A 21,904-nucleotide genomic window follows, 5' to 3' on the forward strand; every position below is an offset into this window, starting at 1 on the left:
CGTATATGTTTGATTGGTCACTGACATTTTCTGCATACTTAAGAGATATTAGTCCATACATTTGATTGGTCATTGGTCAACTCTTCTGCTATTGCATTGCCCTTGATTAGCAAGCTCCAAGACATATACCCACTCTAGAATGGGGCAATTGGCACCAAGTGCCTCAATAAGTATGTCAATGCAATCTTTATTATGTAAATGTAATCTCTAGCTTGGCAAATATAAAGAAAATGTTCTACAAACCATTCTTCTAACTGGAACAAGTGTACAACCTGCAAGACACAAAATACTGTCATCACTGGGGACACTTACAAAAAGTTCCTCCTGGCAATATTAGAAAATTTGCATACATGTATGAGGCATAATGAAAACACTTAGGAGAAATTCCTTATTCGCACCTCCTTTGTTTTGCAGAACTAATCTGGTTGTCGTCCTAAATACCGCAAAGTGAATATTGGTGTATCAGACCCAAGTACTGAGCTGGTTTCATTCAAAAGTTGGCAAAAAAAAAGAAGATAGGGGCAGTACAGGGACTGAACTATCCAAAACCACATCTCCTGCAAATCCACGAACAGTCCATGTCCTTCCTGTCCTTTGTGTGTGTGTGTGCGTGCGTGCGTGCGTGCGTGCGTGTGTGTGTGTGTATGTGTGTGTTGTGAAGATGGGGCATGTTTCCCTACCTAGGTCATATTATGCTTCATTTCATTTTGTAAATTCAATCTCCAACCACATCGTATCATATCTATCTGCTGCTTACAGTAATTACTATTAGACATCAACAGCATTGCAAGGATCATTTAGGCACCATAGGGTTTAGACATCTTACTACTGTCTTGCGCATTTACACCCTCACATATCTCTAACTAATAAGAGAACGACTTTCAGTCGACTCTTCTTTTCACAAATATATCACATGGATATATAAAAAATAATAATGATTTTAAAAAAAAAGACTAACAACTATTATCACTTTTCCCTATAGGCCACCACTGACAACACATTACAAAGCAGCAATAACCTGAAGCAAAGGAGTCATTTTTAATCTCCCCAAACAAATTTTGATTTGACATTTATTAAAGATCTGTGTGAAAGTCAATAAGAGACCAGTGAGGTCACGACCTTTTTACCTCATCTCATTTGCATATGTGGTTTGTGACTAATATAAGTTTAATAGCAAAACACATGAAGAACTGAAAAGGACATAATGAAATCACATCATGACCTTCTAATTAAATGTCTGATTCTGATGAAAAGTTTGTTGTTCCATTTGTTTGATATTTTTCTATCTATCAAAGTCAACTTGACACACATTGAACCTGCACTTGTGTGCTGCATGATAAATTTCCATCACTCGCTGAAAGAAAATAATACTCACATGAGCTCACAAATTCACTCACAATTCCTTCTGGAAGAGAAATGCACTGAAGATGTTTCCAGACTGATGTCTTCCCAGCGGTGTTTGATCTAACTCGTCCAAAATTACAGCATGTTTTGTGATTTGAGAATGGGCAATTAGCCATACCGTTTAACAGAACATGGCACTATCAGCCCGAGTCTCATTTGAAAGACAGTGACTACTGATTGGGGACTAGTCACTACGGTTGCCTTCACATACCTCAAAACTTGTAAATCAGGGACAAGTTTACCTTCATATACATGTGCATTGAGTGAATGCAGTAACATTTGTAGAATACATCCGTGAAAGCTGGACGATCCTTTAAGACGTTATAAGCTTTTAAAGTTTCTGCACTATCACTGCTGGATGAGAAGACTACCACAGTTTATGACGTCACACACAAAAAAATGATGTGGTCACTGTCCCATCAGTAACATACACCAATCAACACACTGTCAAACCAGTTCAAAGCACTGACGTTATTATGCTTGAAGTATTGTGGTAGTAATCAAGGTGGTTTCGATGTCCAGAGAGTGGCCAATGTCCCAAAAACGGTAACGGTAACAGCTGCATTCCAGTTCGCTGGGTAACAAAAAAGAAGAAGAAACACACAAGAGAGAGAGAGACTCTCTCCATGAAATTGTTCCTGTGTAACGCCACGATTTCTTTTATGACGTCATCACTACCACAGCCATTACGATAGCGCTTGGTGCCGGCCACCCTGGTGGTGAAGTGTAGGGGACTATTAAGCCAGGGAAGGGCGCCCTCTAGCTGTCACGTCTTCCCGACACCCATCCTCTTGTTCTGCCACACGGCGTACTTCCTGTAGGCCGTCTGGAGGAGATCCTCCATGTGGTTGAGAAGCTGCCATGGCAACAAATGATTGGATGAAAAGATGAAGAAATCCATCAATTGACACAGGAAATGATAAATGAGAAAATGAACAAATAAAGTCAGAAACAAGGAACATGACAGACACATGCACCCAGAAATAAAAGAATGCATGAATACGAATACATGAAACAATTAATACAGCACAGATAAATACAGTATCTAGGTACATAAACAAATGAATAAGCATATGGAAAATCAAGTTCATTGCAAACACACCATATATACTTGTACAACAAAATACACACAAACAATAAGCTTCCGAGATTCATTTCTGACATTACCATAACTATTCTTCAACAGCTCACAATATACTTGGCATGGTTGTATGAACTTGTTTCTTCCCCCCCCCCCCCCCCAAAAAAAAAAAAAAAAAAAAAAAATCCTTCAAACCAGATCATGGTAAACAGTAGGTGTGATATGTATTTGCATATCCTCCTCACTGGATAAGTTCTGGCTGTGCCCAACAATTTCAAAATAATGAAATTTGTGAAATTCTGTATAAAACATGAATGAAGATCTGCTCCCCAGCTAGACCACACAAACTTGTCAAGTTGTCTTACACTCTAAACTTTAAACAATTCAGAACTCTTGAATGCATTGTCTGGTTTTCCTCAAACTTTCACCGATGTGTTCTAATGCTATTGCTGCATTCACTCAATCCACACTTATATTTGGGTGAACTTGTCCTTTAACTCTGTATGTGCCATGTTTGCACGCCCGACTCAGTCGCCGGCGTGCCAAGTTTGCATATTCCGCTCAAATGCACAAACCCGCCCAAATTGACCGATATATCGCCAAATGCCACATTACATTGAAAGCATTTCTTGCGATTCCAATTCTGTCACATGTAGCTTGCGTTTTACGTGGTGATTGACTATCAAGCAGTATTCCCTCATGATTTGCTAGTAAATTCTAAGTTTTTGTAACTGTTTTGTGTGCAAAAGTTATGACTCTACAAAAATGTAGCTACTATTCATTTGAAGAAAAAAAAATTGTAGGTTTGTCACGTAATTTACATCCAAGAAAAGCTTGGCAGTTTCTCTACAACTTGGTTCATTACATGTCCATAGTAACAGATATCCATGAAAGTTATATAGATTTGAAAACAGAATGTTTTCTCAAAGCATAAGACTACAGTGATGTCTCAGAATAATGTGGCACACAGGGAGGTTGCACTACGGTACATTAGGGGAGCTTTAGATTTGCTGCGCAGACGTTTCAGATGACACTTGAGCTGGATGTTCTCCTCTTCCCTGCGTCGTGCTGAAAAGTAGCTTTAGATTACGCTGAGACGCAACGTATAAAAAACAAAATGGCGCCCCCATATGATCAGTGCATGAAGTACCTCTCTACACAGTGAACTGAGTGGACGTAAAAATAGCCCAGAACGCGTAGTGAAAACTCAGGCGCGCAAGCTATAAATAAATCGCGTCTGATACGCGATTCTGCGCATGCTCAGACCAGGTTTTTTTTCCCCTCTGAACGCCCCTGTCGCAAAAACTAAAGCTCCCTACTAAGAGTTAAAAAGGAAACCTATGGAGGGACTCACGTTGAGACCAATGTGTTGTTTGGCCAGCGTCTCCCTGAAAGGTTTCATCTTCTTGGCCTGGAACTGCTCCAGCGTGCCCTTCATGCGGAAGAGCTTCTCCTCCAGCGACTTGCTCGTCACCGGGAAGCAGGACCAGAAGTGGCGCAGGAGCTCCGACAGCGCCGCGTAGACCCGCTTCAGTTCCTTCTGGATCTCTGCACTGTAGAGGGCTGCAAAACAGGGGAGGTATTGAAGATATCACTTCTGCACACTGACGATATCACTTCCATTCAGAATTTACTACAACTTACACATAAGGTCCATTCTCCCTAACACCCCATTCACACAGGGATATGATTTAGATCACTCCAGGAGCGCTCTTGAACCCATCAGAAACTCTGTATGAACAGACAATTGGGCCTTGGAGTGCTCTGAAGTGATGCCCCTCTCCAAGCTAAGCTCAGGAGCGCTCCTGAAGCACTCTATACTCTGTATAAACAGTCAGCAATGTTTAGAGCACTCTGGACGTAAAATGCAGTGCGCACTGTGGATACAGTTTGTACAGCGGTTAGAGGTTATGAGGTTAGAAGAAATGAACAGAATGAATTAAACTGAACTGCGTAGAATTGAATCTCACCAAAACTGAGTTCAATGCAATTATATTAAATTTTGATTGCCTACATTATACAAGATTTTTTTATTTTTGTATTTTAAACACAGTAGGTATAAATAAGGGTGAACCAAACTGAGCTGTGCCACAGCTATAAGTCATCTTCACATGCTAGGTGGACCAAAAAGGAATGCAAAACTTGTTCTCAATTCCCCAAGATAAGTATTCTGGTTGGAAATTGACGTACATTCACCACTAATATCATGCCAGGAACCTGTTACAGGTACGGCGTCAAACATTCCGCACCGTTACAGGCGGCAATGCTACTTACTGTGTACTGGTTGGTGTGAAGCACTGCCCATTAGGGCGCCCCCTGGTGTGAGTTCACTCATGACAGCTCTCGCTGTATTACTAGAAATGACCTGAAGGAGACATTAAAAAAAAAGTGGAAAGGAGCTGATAATGGCTATCACATTTATATTCATTTCACTTTTACTACTTCTTTGTGGAACCAAGTGTTGCTTACTTTTGCTGTTTCAGAAAAGATAGTGACCAAATTTGCACCATACAGCTTTTACTACTGTTACTCCTCCTACTACTACTACCACTACTACTACTACTACTACTACTACTACTACTTCTTCTTCTTCTTCTTCTTCTACTACTACTTCTAGTATATTCTACTATTACCTGTACTTCTACTGACAAGAATCATTTCTTAATGTGAGCTTGGAAGACTTTAACAGTAAGTTTCCAACTTTGACTATATTATCAGAGCACTAGGCAAGACCTTCAGACATCACAATAACAGTACTCAGAGATAGTAGATCTTGGGAAAGTAAAAGGAAAACTCTCGTCCACGTTCAAAGTAACTTTAGTGAGCTTGGTAAAGTCAAAGTGACAATACAGGCCCAATTTTCAGTAAAATCAGACAAGAAAATATGAATGCACCAACATTGAGGTCCGCCATGGCTTTGCAAAACAGTAATCAATCACTAAGCAAATGTTGCCAGGTGATGATATACAAGTAGCGGCCTATCAAGCCTTTACTAGCCTGTACGCAATCTTTATTAACTGTTTTTTTCCTCTTTTTTTTTTGGGGGGGGGGGGGATACAAATTTCAAAAGAATATAAACATTCCTTTCAGGATATATTGCCTATTCAACTCACAAAGTTAAAGACATAAACAGTTTCATTTATCAATGGTCACGATCACTCCCCTTCTTTTTTTTAAACCTATGATCATCTAGAAGACACAATCCTTTCTACAGAAAAACCTTGTTAGAATAACAAGATACCTGATACAAAGAGAAAACTTTGCATTTTATATTCTTGTTTTATCCCTGTCACAACGAGATATCCAATATAACAAGGCAATTTCAGTGATACCAAGCAGCTCATTATAATGAGGTTTCCAGGTACAGTCGGACCTCAATTATCCGGCCACGTCGGGGACCAGCGGGTATCCGGATAAGAGAGATATGCTGGAATACAGCAATTTCTAGCATATCATGCTAGGGGTATACACATGTTATTTCCAATTCACTAATATTATGATTATCTGCATGGCATAGCCATGTTTCCTACTTTATAAATTGATACCCAAATAGAACAAAATATAAGAAAAATATCCCTTCATGTATTGTTTCTTTGAATGATATTGACTGACAATGAGATTGATATTGCAACTCGTCGAGCACTGCCACTGGATTGTATTGTAACCACTGCTGTGCACTCAGTGCCAGTGACAAGCGCGACACCAGTCATTAACATCGTCTCACGAACTGATTTAAAAGTTACAGTCCGCTGCGACAATTGGAATATGTTCCTTCGTATATTTGCACAATAATGGTTGAACGTGTGTTTGTTTTGAGTGAGATTTGGCAATGAAAATACATGAAAACATGAACAAAGATGTCAGCCAGTCGACGTCTGGATAACAGAGAATCTGGATAGTCGATGGCCAGATATTTGAGGTCCTACTGTACCTTGTTGAGCCTTGGAACACTGGAGCTCATCTCCTCCTGCAGGGCTCTCATGGCGCCGACGACTTCCTCGGAGGAGAAGTAGTCCCTGGACTGCATGATGGTGGGGCCGTGGTAGTACCTGCACACCCCATCCCCATGGGAGGAAATAGAGGGAGATGAGGGAAGGAGGGAGGGGGTCAGGACAGTCTCTTGAAGCATCTGTAACTGCCAGCCACATTTTTCAAATTCATGAAATTCTTCTGTCGAGATGTTTTCATTACAACTGATTGACAAATTGCCCTACATCGACATAAATACGAACTGAATTGATCAGTGTTTTAGTAGTAGCCAGAGGCCATGCCAGCTACATTTATTGTGCAATCATGTTTTGCATATAATATTCCAGTCACAACAGGTTCTCCACTCTTTGAGGTAACATATTATTTAAACTTAGCCAACTCTTATATGCGAGAGGGGTTTTTTTCCCTTGATAATAGGAGCAATCTTCAGTTATTTCAACATTTTTGGGATAAATTTGATGGTAATGGGGTGTATCTAAGAGATACACTTTATTGCCTCTTAGAGAGCTGGCAAGTGATAGAACTTAATTTGTACGGTGCATCTGCGAGACACACCTTTCCACCATACAGAGACTAATGCAACACTTGTTTTATTTTGTTGGCAGAAGGACGTACCTACATAAAACTAACTATAATCCTGGTGATGAATAGTTTGAAAAAAAAAAAAAAAAACAAGGAATGTTCACAAATAATATTTGAAGTATAAGGGAAAATCATAAGATATATTCCATCACAGGTCTAATTCTGCGGCTTCTAGAGCACATGCAAATAACCAAACTTTAAATACAATTTCTCAGGTTAATTTCTCCAAGGGCGGGGCTCAGCTGCACCCTTTTTTTCCATACTACGGCCGTTCTCTCTGGATGCTTTCCTCACCTGTCCGTCCGCTCTAGCCTGAGAGAGACGTCTTTGGCCCCGGCCCCCGAGGCCAGGTCCTCTATGGCGATGGCCTCTTGGAGGCGGGCCTTCTTGGCGGACGACTCATCATCACCTCCCCCACCATCCGCATGGTGGTGGTGGTTGGCGTTCAAGTTGCCGCCTGCTGCAGCCGACGACGATGACGAAGACTGCGAGCTGGTCTGGCTGCTGGACGGTCCATCGGTAGTGTCCCTGAAAGGCCTCTTGCTGTGGGTGATGAAAAATTGATGATAGACAATAGTAATGATGACGATGATGATGATGATGATGATAATGATAATGATAATGATAGTGATGATGATGATAATGATGATGATAACGATAATAGTAATAATAATGATATTGCTATAAACGGTAATACAAGTAATTGTAGTAGTAGTAGTAGTAGTAGTAGTAGCAGCAGTAGTAGTAGTAGTAGTAGTAGCATAATAGCAATAATGATAATAATAATAATAATAAATATAATAACAACAACAATAACAATACTAGTTTCAATAATATAACATAAAAAATAACAATAATGTACGTAATACAGCTGTAGGTTGACTTTATCAACTAACCTTAATTGGTGTCTGACTTTATATCTCCCTCCCCCACAACAAATAACTGGGATTTTAGAAATCCAATATTGAAGCAGAAAGTTAGAAAATTGTACACTTTTTCTCCGGTGCACTGCACATACTCTACAGAACCAATCTGGCAGTCTTGGCTCTCAGTGCTTTTCAACAAATGGTTTCCTTTTTTTTTTCATTTCAATTCACAATTCTTGCAAATCCATAACAAGTGTTCAAAGAATGTTTCATTAAAACAGAAACAAAAAAACAACAACAACCTCTATTTGTAGCAAGTAACATTTTTTTTTCTTTTTTTTTCCTTTTTCTTTGGGGGGGGGGGGGGGGTATTGAAAATGGTTAGGGGTGCTGTGATCACTGTCAAATCCTAATCAAGCCAGGCTTTTCTGGCTATGCTAAATACAATAACTCAATATTATTAGGTTTCTACAGTATTAAAAAACAAGAGACCCGCGGGTCTAGCGCTCACCTGAGTATCGCAAGTTCACCTTTCACGCAGTCACTAATCTAAATCATTCACAGCTCTACCAAAATTTGACCAGGCATTCTCAAGTAGAAGATGAAAATGTACAATAAGGGCCCAAGTTTTTTAAGATTCCTTAATTTGGGGAGATTGGGGCCCCCTGGGGCCCTCTGAGTGGGGCATCGTGCCCATTTTCATAAATTGAGATCCTGAGCCCCTAGGGATGCTACCTGCCAAGTCTTGACGAAAATACATCATGAGGTTTTCAGGAAGAAGATGAAAATGTACAATTCAGGCCCCCATTTTGACCTTCCTAACGAACCCCCCCCCCCCCTGCCCCCAAGAGGGGCACCCCTGGATCTCCTATGAACAAACTTGAAACTACAGTCATTAATGTACTCACTCATAGTATTATCTTAGCTCTATAACTTCTGATTCTACAGAAGATTTTTAAAGATTCCTTCATTTTGAAGGTTTGGGCCCCCCTTGGGGCCCCCTGGGTGGGGCATGGTGCCCATTTGAACAAATTGAGATCCTAACCCCCTAGGGATGCTACCTGCCAAGTTTGGTGAAAATGGGTCATGGGGTTCTCAAGAAGAAGATAAAAATGTACAATTTAGGCCCTATTAGGACCCCACCTCACCCCCTCCCCTGGGTCCCAAGGGGGGCACCCCTGATTCTGCCATGAACAAACTTGAAACTACAATCATCAATGTACTAACCCATAGTACTATTTTAGCTCTATCACTTCTGGTTCTAGAGAAGAAGATTTTGACAGATTCCTTAATTTTGGGGGGTTTGGGCCCCCCTGGGGGCCCCCTGGGTGGGGCATGGTGCCCATTTTAACAAATTGAGTTCCTAACCCCCTAGGGGTGCTACCTGCCAAGTTTGATGAAAATCAGTCTTGGGGTTTTCAAGTAGAAGATGAAAATGTAAAAAGTTTACGCACGACGCACGACGCACGACGGACGACGGACGACGGACGACGCACGACGCACGACGCACGACGGACGCCGGACGAAGGGCGATCGCAATAGCTCACTTGAGCCTTTGGCTCAGGTGAGCTAAAAAGGCACAAAAGCACAAAAAGTCAAGAAGCCTCGTGACGAGGCCTTCTAGCGTTATTGCTTGAAATGTAAAGGAGAGCTAATTCTCTCCCCCCCCCCCCCCCACCCCCCCGGCCCTGAATCAGGTAGGAGTGGTCTAGACTTCTCAGGCTGTACCGATCCAATAAAGAAGAAACATAAAAGACAAACAATCAACGACAATCCAAAGCCCCAAGGGCTGAGAGTACCCATGACACTTAATTCTTTGTGTGCTTGGAGTACAGATTGGCACGGAAAACCCCATAGCATTCTACATTCTACACATTATCAAAAGTCCCTGGTTCACAAAGGGTTAAACTTACTTTGACTCCGAGGCAGCCAGTACCCGTGTGTTGTGGTGGTTGAATCGTTTGATGATGGATTTGTTTACTGCATTGGTCGAGGTCTTCATGCTGTCCATGGTGTACCCAAAGCCCTGAAAAAGGGAATGTGATATCAATAACTGAATACCATTAGGTTTCTACAGTAAAGAAAGCACAAAAAGTATGGAATCAGATAAGCAACTGTCAAATACATGTGAATGATATTGGATTTAAAGTAGTGGAGGTGTCGTGGCTGAGTGGATGAGAGCACTCGTCTTTGAATGACATGAGCGTGGTATGGGTTCAAGCCCATGCCAAGCCCGACTCGTTTGTCCTTCAGCAAGGCACTTTGTCCTTCAGCAAGGCACTTTGTCCACATTGCTGCTCTCCACCCAGGAGTATAAATGGGTACCCGATAGGATGAGAAAGTTTATGTTGGTTGATCAGCATGTGCGCACCTGTAAAATGGCTGTGACTGTCTGGAATGCTCCCCAGGGAGTGGAGAGTGAGCATTGTCAGTGCTGGTTGGAAATAATGTATCCAGTGACTGGGGTAATAATAGTCTATAAAGCACATTGAGATACTTAAGAAGTACGAAGTGCGCTATATAAAAACAAGCTACTGTTAAAACGTATGCTAAACCTCGCATAATAACATCCATGCTTCTAAGTGAAAGTATAACTATTCGCATGTGTATGCATTATAAAAAGGTTGCACATTTTGGATAAATTACATTAACTCACAAATGACTTCCACACATATCGTACTTTTGATCCAGTAAAACCAAAGCAAAGCATAGGTCAGGCCATACAATTTTATCCTCTGGAGAAGCCATAACTACTACCACACAAATGCATACAGATAATCTTCTAGGTAAACAATATGGGGTCAGCTCCCCCCCTTCCCCTCCTCCAGTACAGAATCTCAGGAAGATTTATACCTGTGTATTTCCATGTTTCAATTTCTGTAGTCTGTATCAGGTAAATATCTGTACTATAATCTGTCTCAGGTCTGTATGGTTGTGATCCAACAAACAAAACTAACACACGACAACAACAAATCTAACACAAACAGTGCCTGATCTCACTTACATCGTCCAGTGTGTTGTCTGACAGACCCTGAATGTCCAGAAGCGGGTCTTTCACCGTCTGAATGGCTTCCTCCGTCATCTCTGTAATCAGTGGTTCAACATTATGAATAAGAATTCAAAAAACTGCTGGTAGCAATGGTTTTAAATTAGTTTTATCGAAGGACACAGTACCCCCGGGTCAGACTAGTTTATTGGAGGCCACTTCATGGCATACCATAACAATTGACTTGGCTTTCAATCTTCTTTAGACAAATCAGATACAGAAGGAATGGCGACTCTTAGTGCACCACAGTGCAGGTACTTTCACATCAATCAATTAATTAACCAGCAATAATCCAACATTTGAAATCAGTCGGTGTCAGCATATGGACCTCAAAATTATGACATACTTCCATAAGCTGTTGTTGGGCCCTATGTTGAATGTTGTCTGCTGACATACGCTCCACTATTCCTGTTGGCGATTTACTTGCATTTTCCCTATTGGCTAATACAAGCCCCTACAGATACTAGTATAAGTTCTGTGTAAGGGTTTGTTTTATGTGTGAAACCCATATTCACATCCATGGATGCACATTGTCCCTACTCACATCAAGTACTTGCAAAGTCTAAAAGGATGCAATAGTCACTCATGGAAAGTGCACAAACACTCTGGCCATGGCTACATAAATCTCTGCCAGGGAGCAAAATCAAGACCACTGCATCTTGGAGATGTTAACATATAAAATGTGGCATCTTAATTATTCTTCCACATCACTTGTGTAACAAGAAGCTTTCACAGCAAGATAAGTATCACCTGGTGGGCAGATACCAAGGAGGGATGTGAAAGTAGATTTTGTATACAAGAAAATGAAATCACTCTCTCATCAATATTTTAGCTGAATTTCGTAATACCCTCCACTTTACAAAGTTGTCACTGTTTACTTATTGCGTCTCTACAAGCCTTTGATAGCAGGGATATCATTTCGTCTTCTTGAAGTCATGTCAAGTAAGGAAACTTAGGGGAGATTGCCTCAGTCCACCATCTAGTGTTTTTTTCACACTCGCACCGATCGACTGGTTGGGTGCATTTGCCTGCACACATTTGGGGCTGACCACTTTGCTGCATTTGCACCCTGCTCTTTGCTATGAATGAATGAAGCAGGATCCTATAATACATCTGTGGATGCTACTTTCTCATACACCGTCCTACATGAGGGACAAGAGTGTTTCTGTTCAATTTTCATGAAACTTATACAGCTGAAATACCTCCATTTTAATCATACAAATGCAAAAATGGGGCAGAGTCTGACTTTCACTTCTGGGGTTAGAAGTATGGGACCCACCTTTCTCATCCCTCCTGGCACACTCTGCAAAGAGGTCCTTGCTGCCGGCGTTGATGCGGTCCCGATGAAAATACTGGGACTGGAAGAACTGGGTCCAGAACTCTTTCTCAGACATGGTGTGTGGGACGCTATCAAGATGTTTCTTTTTCACTGCAAAGAAGACCGGAGGGGGAAAAACATAAATATGTAACATCACTATGGACAATAATCACATGAAGAAAATATAAAGAAAATTCACCATATTCTCACTCTTCTAGCACAATGAAAGAGCATTCGACTTACCTCTTTCAGAATACAGGGGAAATAATATTGCCCTTCTTTTTACATACATCATCAATGCATGAACATAATGTGTACTCTTCATTTAAAATCAAGCTCTGTGGAATTCTCCTAAAACCTTCTCAATATTGTTCAAAATGATGTCATGAACTGTAGTAGTCTTCTTATCCAGCAATGACAGCACCAAAACTATAGAAATTCATAACTTTTGAATCGACTGTCCAATTTTCCTCAACCTTTCACCGATATGTTCTACTAATACAAATGCTGTTTCACTAAATCCACATTTATATTTGGGATTTGGTTTCCATTCAACAATCACACATACTATTCATTGCCTATATGGCTTTAAACAAGGAGCAAAATAAAGAGCTGACACTTACCGGCTGGGTAGATGCGGAAAATGGAGTCGATGATGTCAGCGGTCAGGTTGTACTTGACACCATTGCAGCCATCCGTCTGCGGTTTGATGTCAGAGAGGAAAGCAGCTGAGACGCCAACACCATGACCACCACTGCTGCTGCCCGCCGCAAGTGATGACATATCGCTTTCGTGCTGGGCCATCTAACGAGGGACACGGTCAGACCATAAGTGAGTGATCAAAGTGGTCATTGTTCCTAGTCTTGTTTCTTTGTCATTTTCTGGATTTGTTATCACCGAGTTTCTCTTTATGTTTAATCATTTTCTTCTCCCCTGTTTACATGACCTGCCTATTAAATTCATTTCTCTTGTTGTTTAACTTTTTGCCCCATCTTTTATTGTACAATGTAATTCTATTATACAACAGGACTGTGCAGCGCCTGTATTGATTGTCCGTATTGTGTGATGCGCCGTTGAATTGCACAGAATTTAAACTTGTATGCCACAGTATTATACAAAAATAGTGCTTTCGGTTGTTAGTTTTGCAACTACAACCTCATCCCACCAGAAAGTCGAAGTGCAATAATTTGATAGTAAGGATACAAGTTTGTTTCCTTGTTTTTAAAGCACATCAAGAGACTATGAGTGGCCTAATCACCTGACACCGTGCAAGCAATCATGATATCAACTGGACTGGGAAATGGCATGCTATGGAGTGATCAGCTCTAACAGATCTGTATACACCATATATTTAGCGAGTCTAATTTTTTGCAAATTGGGACTTCCCTATGATTTTGCAAGTGGTTAAATTTGCCATTGTGGAGTACAGTGCACTGAACATAGAATGTATGTCATTGCACATCACATTCATGTCGGGATCAGAGTTAATGTATTTGTGTGTTTTTAAAATCACAAATAGCACCAAACTCTCAAAATTTATGAAAATAAAAACCTTGCAACATATTTGGCGTATACAGTACATGTGATGTCTACCGTGCCGACACCAAAACTTTTGCATGTGCTGTGAGTTTAATGCAACGAGTGCTTACTGTGTCAAATCATTGCACGGTCACATTACGTGATGAATACTACGTACACGTTCCCCACAGGCTATATTTTTACAGGACGAGTCCACCTTCATATAAATGTGGATTGAGTGAATGCAGCAATATTAGTAGAACACATCAGTGAAAGTTTGGGAAAAATCAGGTAATATTATTCCCCCTGCCTTCTGAAAGAGGCAAGTCAAGTGCTCTTTTATTACGTGAGAAAATTGAAAATATGATGAATTTTCTTTACATTTTCTTTAGATCGTTCTACGCATGTGACATCGCAAGCTGTAGTAGTCTTCTCATCCAACAGTGCCTGAGCAGAAACTTCACAAATTCATAACTTTTGAACGGATTGTCTGATTTTCCTCAAACTCTCAATGATGTGTTTTACTAATATTGCAACATTCACTCAATCCACATGTATTATGAAGGTGGACTTGTCCTTTAAAATCATGTCATGACAGCAAAGTGCATTGACCCTTTGTGTGCTTTGAGTGCCCATTGGCACAAGACCCCCATAGTGCTGTTACACACTGTCCAGTCCCTGGCACAGAAATGGTTAGCACTGAACCAACTGCCAAGGAGACTTACGTTGATGCGACTCGCCCAGAACTCATCGGCCGTCATCACTCCGCTCATCACCAGATCGCGGTAAAGCTGGAACAGTTCGGGGTCATCTTTTAACATCCTGTCATGACCAAAAAGAGATGGCGTAATATATGCACACTTCATACCTTCTGCATAACTACGTTCTTATATTGTCATTCAGGGGCTCTAATGTACTTACGTTTATAAACACACTGGAAAGATTTCAAGCTACCACAAGGAAGGTTTAGAGCCACTTTCAGTAAAAGGCATAACTCAAAATGATCAAAGAGCCCCTAAGCAGATTTTTCAAGGTCTTTCTCTGTATGCCCTCATCCATTCACATTTCTGTCTAGCGGACACTTTTTATTTATTTTTCTTTTTACAGTGTGGATTTACAATGAAGAGTGTATTAAGGGATGTGAATTTGTTTTGGCTCTGAAGTGATAAAATCTTAGCATGACACACGTGGCAAGGTGGCTCAGTTTGTAGCATCTCTGCCCTGAAATCAAGTGGCTTGGGTTTGACGCTCACTGAGTCTTGCTGAGCAATGATGTGTGTCATCATGCCTCATGGGAAGAGACAAAGTATTCTGTCTAACAGACAGGGCATAATTCTATAGAGGCCCCATGCATGGGAGAGTCATAACCTACACAAGTTGAAGATCTAACATCACTTCTTGCAGAGAGCAAAGTGTAAGAAAGCTTGCCTGGTAAAAAAGTTTGCCCTACCAATCCACACAAGAAGAACAAAACCTAGTGAGAGACGCTGAGCCCTTGTGGTTCACCCCAGGTGAAAAAAGCATCAGCCATGCAAGTAGCGTCATATAAGAAGAAGCATAAACGTGGTCAAGACACCCCTTTATGCAAAGGGAGATTAGTCTACTAGGGCCCCATTTTGTAAAACAGTTGCTTTGATAGCAACTCTTGCTGCATTGGAAAGTGTCATAGTAATGACAAGCATCTTGCTTCCTGATTGGCTGTTGCTACAAGAAGTTGCTATTCCAGCAAGAGTTGCTATCTTACCAATTTGATGAAAATAGGACCTAGAAGAATTGAGACCTGAAACTCACTTGTTCTTCTGTTCCAGCTCCCTGCTCGCCTGGCTGCGGAACTTGGGCAGGAGCTGCTGAAGGAGTTCCTTGACGTCGGTGCGGTCGCGGCGCTGGGCGGCGGCGCCCTCGCGGTTGGCAAAGTGGAACTTGGAGCTGGACCCGTTGTGGAGGAGGACCTGGAGCTGGACTTTGGAGCTGGTGTCCTGGCTGATCCTTTGCTCTGGGTGACATATGTAGAATTTCACCTCGCATATTACTTTACATATCTCTTTACACATAGAATTAACATAAAAATTACCGGTACCAGATCATTACAATTGATAACTGATCATTGCAACCGATTAACAAATTGCCCTTCATCAATGTTAATAAGCACCACTCATTCAGTGTTTAGAGTACAGCCATGATAAAATCATGGGCATACATACTTGGGTGGGACTTGTATCCACCACTTCCTGATTGCTAGACAGGCACCATGTGGGCAATTCCATGGTAACGGAAGGACATTCAGACAGAATTTTCACAGTTTAAAAAAGTACTCTAAGAAAAGTTTGATGGATACAGCATTTTAAACTTTAGAGATGTATTACCAGAGCCAAAGACTATAATTTCCACCAAAATTTTTGTCATACCTGCTAAAGAGTAATGAAATATGCATATTAATGAGGTCGGTAACGGAAGGACATCAAAATGGACATGGGTTTTCAGGCAAATTAGTCTTTATCAAAACTCTGTGAAGTTTATGGAACTATCTTAATTTATTGGTATACAGTTTAACTGCCATAGTTTTAGCTATAATGGAATATATTTGACTTTCAAATATGTTTACTTATTTTTTAATTAGACCACATAATGTCCATGTGTGTTTGGTAACGGAAGGACGGTAACGGAAGGACATGCAGATTGTCTGTGCAAAGTGTATGGGGAAGATGGGTTATGGTTAGTTTTTATTAAACCTCTCTAAGGTTGATAATTTTTTCATATGTGGCAGGTATACAGTTTGATCCAAATAGTTTTAGTTTTACTTTTATGTATTCAACTTTGAAACATGTCAACTGGTTTTTTAATTACAACACATTGTTTTCACTAATGTATGGCAATGGAAGGACAAAGAGCTTTGTGTGCATACAATGAAGGATGTTACACTGTATTTCCAAATTTAACGTTAATCCTTGTAGTCCAATGTGATATTTTTTCTTTCTTTTGCTTAATCCCCCAAATAGCCAAATCTTATGGATCCATTTCACGGCAGGGGGGTGGGGGTCTTGGGGGCTTATCCCCAGCCCCCCCCCCCCCCTCCAATTTCTTACACTGTTTGCATTTTCATGACGGACCAGCTGAAGAACAGCCATTGACTGAAGCCGGTTCAGTGCGAAAATAAAATAAACTGAACTGAACTGAACTGATTAAAATCTGCACACATCACCCTGGAGAGTAATCTACACGAGACCATAGTTAGATTGTTCAAAATACTGCTAATTCCTAATTATATGAATTGATTATGCAAATTTAGTCAATAAAATATATTTTAGCCCATAGAATACTAATGTAAAGCAATTTACAGACATTTTTTGGTGTGGATCTTCATTTTGAGGTATTTAACAAATGTAGTGATAAAAATTGCAAAATCAATCTCAATTCTTTAACATTTTATTGTTTCTTGAATTTCTTTTGTATTTCTTTTTTTCCTTTTGTTGTTTTTTTTTTTCAAAGAAAATTGTCACAGACCACTTTTTAACCATAGTTAGGCAAAAGTCAAATAATCAAAGTGATCAAAAGAAAAAAATTATCAGATGTTTATGAGTTTTATGAAAGAGCACTATTTCCCATAGGGTTTGTACACAAAATTACAACATTGAGCCAATCTTGGGTTGACCTGCATTCAGGAAAGAGGTGTGGCTTCATTTGTTATTTGAATTTAGTCAAGGGTACTTAGAGTAGGTTCTGACACATCATTGTGTTCTCATCTTAGGGACATTAAATAGCTAAAAACAGACTCTAAATCGTTCCATTACCACAACTTTGTCCTTCCACTACCAGCTTCGGTAACGGAAGGACATTTTTAATTTATTTATAATAATTCAAAGAGGAGGGATGTCATGGATGGATGGGTGCCAAGTTATAGGCCTACCTAAACTTGCTTTGCACTGAAAATTTTATAGTTTTTATATTACTATTTTTGATAAAATATTAAAAAGACCTCTTTTTGTGGTAACGGAAGGACAAAATACAAGGACACCTTTAGGAAGTCACTGAAGCGTAACGAATCATGGAAACTGTAAAAATATTAAATAAACTGTTTTTTTCATATTTACTAAGTTCTAAATATAACAATTCATAACATTTATTCCTCAAATATTGAATACAGGCCATGCTACATTTGTATTATAATCTATGCATTTTTGAAAATTAATAAGGTTAGTTAAACAATTGAAAAATTGACCCCGAATATGTTATAAAACTAAATATTTTTACTCAAATCCATAAAATTCAAACTTTAAGCTTTCATTTGATACCAAAATTGCGTGGGAAATATGAATTTGAAATTTTAGATGTCATGTCCACTTTGGCGTGGAATTGCCCATATCCAACCTTGGTAGTCCAGTGATTATGACCATGAACGTAAGTCCATGACATGACACCTTGTCTAGTAATCAGGATGTTGTAGATTTGAATCCTGCCAGAGTACAGTATGTGTATGCCCATGATTTTTATCATGGCTAACCACTCAAACACTGAATAATTGGTACTTATTCATGTCCATGAAGGGCAATTTGTCGATCAGTTGCAATAAAAAATAACAAATAAACTAACTATTAGATTAATGGAAAGTTAAATATCCTGTGACATCTGTGCTCTCTTCATTGTCAGAGCTGATTAATGTAATTACACTGTATGTCTTCATGTAATAGTAGCTGGTGCATTGCATGCCCATTACGTGTACATAAATCTGCCAGCAACATGACTATTATAACTAACGTCTATAATGATTACTCATGTAATCCAGTCCTCTGATGTGTGAAATTGTTATTGGGCTGACTAAAGTTTTAAACAGAGTGTACATGTATTTGCAATGTACTTTTCACTCACTGTGAAACTTGCTCTGATAAGACAAGTGTAGTATTTCAATATTGAGAGATAATAACTACCAGGCCCCTACATGAAAGTCATTATATTTTGGGATTATTCTATAGCTACTCACGTCTAACGTCGGCATAGTAGTGGCTGACGGTGAATACGTCCTTGTTATCCTCCTGCCATGCAAGCCGCTTCCCCATGAGGTACAGACTGCCGTTGCTCTTCCGACATCGCACCTGGTTCACCACCAGGAGTACTTCCTCCGATGAGGTCGCCATCTTCTGAGCATGAGCAATACAATGCAAACAACAAGATGAGGACAATAAATTCTTTGCACTTTTTAATTAAAAAAAAAAGGCTTGAAATGCTCAGTAAAGATACTGTATAAGCTGTATTTTTGCGAGGGTTTAATTTTCGGGAATTTCGCGAATCACAGTTGGATCGCGAATTTAACCACACGCGAAATTGTCTCCATGCGCTTTGTAAAAGCATTAGCATCGGTGTCGATTCGCGAAAACATCTTGCAAAAATGTCTGCGACCTCATCAATCACGAAAATATCTGTAAATTTACGTGAAAATAACAGCATATAGTGTATACAGTAAGTTTACTAGGAACTAGGTCTACATACGTAGCTATCTAGTTTAGAGGCAGATCTATCAATGTGAATGTGTAGGCGGTATCTACACTTTTGTAGATCTATTTTAATCAAATTGAATTCGACACAATTTTGTAATAAATCCCAACCGTGTCTAACTAAGCCAGTTACAGTACGACTGTAGACTGTCTACTAACTACGACCAGCAGCCCCATACGCATAGCGTAATGGGGCTGTGCACTGTAACATTTAGGATCATGACAGATTAGTGTAGCGGACAAATATCAACTTAAAATCGAAAAATTTCTTCAATTTGAAGACTTACCAGTGAAGTTGAAGTATTGACAACAGGGTTCATGCAACGTTTAGTTCTGCCAATTGTCCCTTTCTGTTCGAATTGATGACTTAAATATGACTCGGTCCAGAGGAACCTGGGAGAGCTACACTGAATTGACTGCCAGCGCATGCGCATACATCACAAGCACACAAACCCAAATCCATCGACTGGATAGGATGTCTGTGTGCGCACGCGCTGGCCGTCAATTCAGTGTAGTTCTCCCAGGTTCCTCTGGATCGAGTCACATTAAGTCATCAATTTGAACACAACGGGACTATAAATTGGCAGAACTAAACGTTGAACGAACCCTGTTGCCAATAAATTTACTTCAACTTCACTGGTAAGTCTTCAAATTGAAGAAATTTTTAGATTTTAAGTTGATATTTGTCCACTACACTCATCTGTCATGATCCTGAATGCTACAGTGCGCAGCCCCATTACGCTATGCGTAAGGGGCTGCTGGTTGTAGTTAAAGGGGCATAGTCCCGGTAGTGTAGAGGGCGCTGTTGATGATACTGCCAATCACCGTTAGCATTGATACGAAGATTACCGAAGTTGAGCTGTCATCAACAGTAAAGTGCGTAGGTGTTGCTAAGTAACGTTGCCTTCGTTGTCTTCTCTGCGCATCGCGCAGTCTGTAGTAATGCCAGGGTGCATGCAGATGACATCACAAAAGAAGTTTGCTGAAGCTGTCATCCCCCTCAATAGCCGAATCATGAGCCGAACTGTGATCGGACCACACTGACTGCAGCGAATCGGACTTCTTCGGACTCAGGAAAGTGGGCCAAAGCGTAAGCAACAAAGAGGAGTCGATAGCGTAGGTCTCTATAGGAAACTTGAGCCTGATCCGACTAGTCGGATTAGGCCGCTAGGTGCGGCAGTCTTGCATTGTGCGAACACGCTGGCGCCCGTGTTTTGATGGGCGCTCTGCATCGGATGATTAAAACTCGATTTTTGAAAGAAAAAAAAACAGACAGGATTTTTTCTTCTTTTCATCATGGATAGTGGACATGTGTGTGTAACAAAAAATCACCGTGCGAAGTTGCGACAATTTATACGTCAGATGTGAGATGAATAAGAAGTGAATAGGGGGCCTCACGAGGCGTTCCCCCCGGGCCTCATGAGGCGTGGGGGCGGTCCTCATGAGGCGGGGCAGTCCTCGTACGCGGGAGCAGTCCTCATGAGCGGGTTTCCCGGACTGAGATTACGATGTGCATTGTTGATGCTACTTGCTAGCAAGAGCAAGACAGTCACTGAGTCAGTATTCATTCTATCGGTATCGCATCGCCATCGGTATGCTGATGCCGTGGATGGTCTATTTTCTAATAAAAAAAGAAGTAAATTTAGGGCCTAAATCTAAACTAAATTTAATCGCAGCTGGACTCTGGAGTGAATCATTTTGCAAAATTCGTAATTTTCAGGACTTTCTTTGGGATTAAAAAGTTAGTTCAGGTACAATTTTGTACATACAGACAGCGAGGTGCGTGCGGTGCCGCATGCCGGTACAGCGCAGCTGAACATCGGTGAGCTGCTTATAAGACATCATTTTGTGCATCACAAGCAATGAAATGCATCAAACAGTCGCCGATGATAGTGATTTAGGTTTCATCGACCCATGTAAGTATTCCTAGTAGTTTCTGTCGAAAAATTAAGGAAATATAGCGCCGCAAAGGCACCCGTTTGTTCAACATGAAGATCTTTTATGGGAGCACGGCGCAGCCGCCACACGCAGCGGCTGTCGCAGTTAGCTGACAACCGACGCGACCCCGACCGTGCGGCGAGGCCAGCCAGCGCGCAGGGTGCAATCACGCCGAGCAAGCGGTGGGGGCTTGGCTGGGGCGCAGGTAACTGCGACAGCCGCCACACGGAGTCTACGCGGTCTCCGGGGCTAGGGCGCAGGCAACTAACTAACTTCGACCTATCTAGATAATCTACCCCTACTTGGTCGGACCTCCGTTGTTTCCCATGATACCGAAAAGGATTACATTATCGGCCTAAACTAAGATTACTGACCTGATCTTGGATTTTTGGAGTAGATGCAAACGCATTAATCCAGAATCAGATCCAAATCAAGAGTGGTGCTCGCTCATCTGAGATCCAATGCAGTTTTGCTCAACGCATTTGATGATCAATGCAAGTCGCCATATTCTATTTGACGTCACAAAACAAATGTGGAAACGCCCTCTATCGTCATAAAAGAATTAGTTACGGATTCCCCCCCCCCCCTTTTTTTTTTTTCTTTCGGACCAAAATACTGAAATACATTTGCACTACAATTCACTTTCAAGGGAAAATATCATATTTCCATCATATC

At 40.8% G+C, this 21,904-nt stretch overlaps 1 protein-coding gene across 1 annotated transcript; it reads right to left on the reverse strand.

The window, feature by feature from the left end:
- Positions 1–2,170: 2,170 nt before the first annotated feature.
- On the reverse strand, positions 2,171–21,640 carry LOC139743049 (general transcription factor IIH subunit 1-like). The gene is made up of 13 exons (XM_071653558.1): positions 21,604–21,640; positions 18,781–18,934; positions 15,597–15,798; positions 14,531–14,627; positions 12,911–13,091; positions 12,249–12,398; positions 10,928–11,007; positions 9,837–9,949; positions 7,352–7,600; positions 6,417–6,534; positions 4,760–4,850; positions 3,840–4,048; positions 2,171–2,260 (listed from the first exon to the last, which is right to left on the reverse strand). The coding sequence occupies exons 2-13, from the start codon at positions 18,932–18,934 to the stop codon at positions 2,171–2,173; spliced, it is 1,734 nt and encodes a 577-aa protein (XP_071509659.1). The 5' UTR covers positions 21,604–21,640.
- Between the last annotated feature and the right edge of the window lie 264 nt (positions 21,641–21,904).

Source organism: Diadema antillarum, unplaced genomic scaffold, assembly GCF_040938485.1.
Source record: "Diadema antillarum isolate AM-2024a unplaced genomic scaffold, OU_Dant_1.0 seq00001042_RagTag, whole genome shotgun sequence".
NCBI classification, from domain to species: Eukaryota; Metazoa; Echinodermata; class Echinoidea; order Diadematoida; family Diadematidae; genus Diadema; species Diadema antillarum.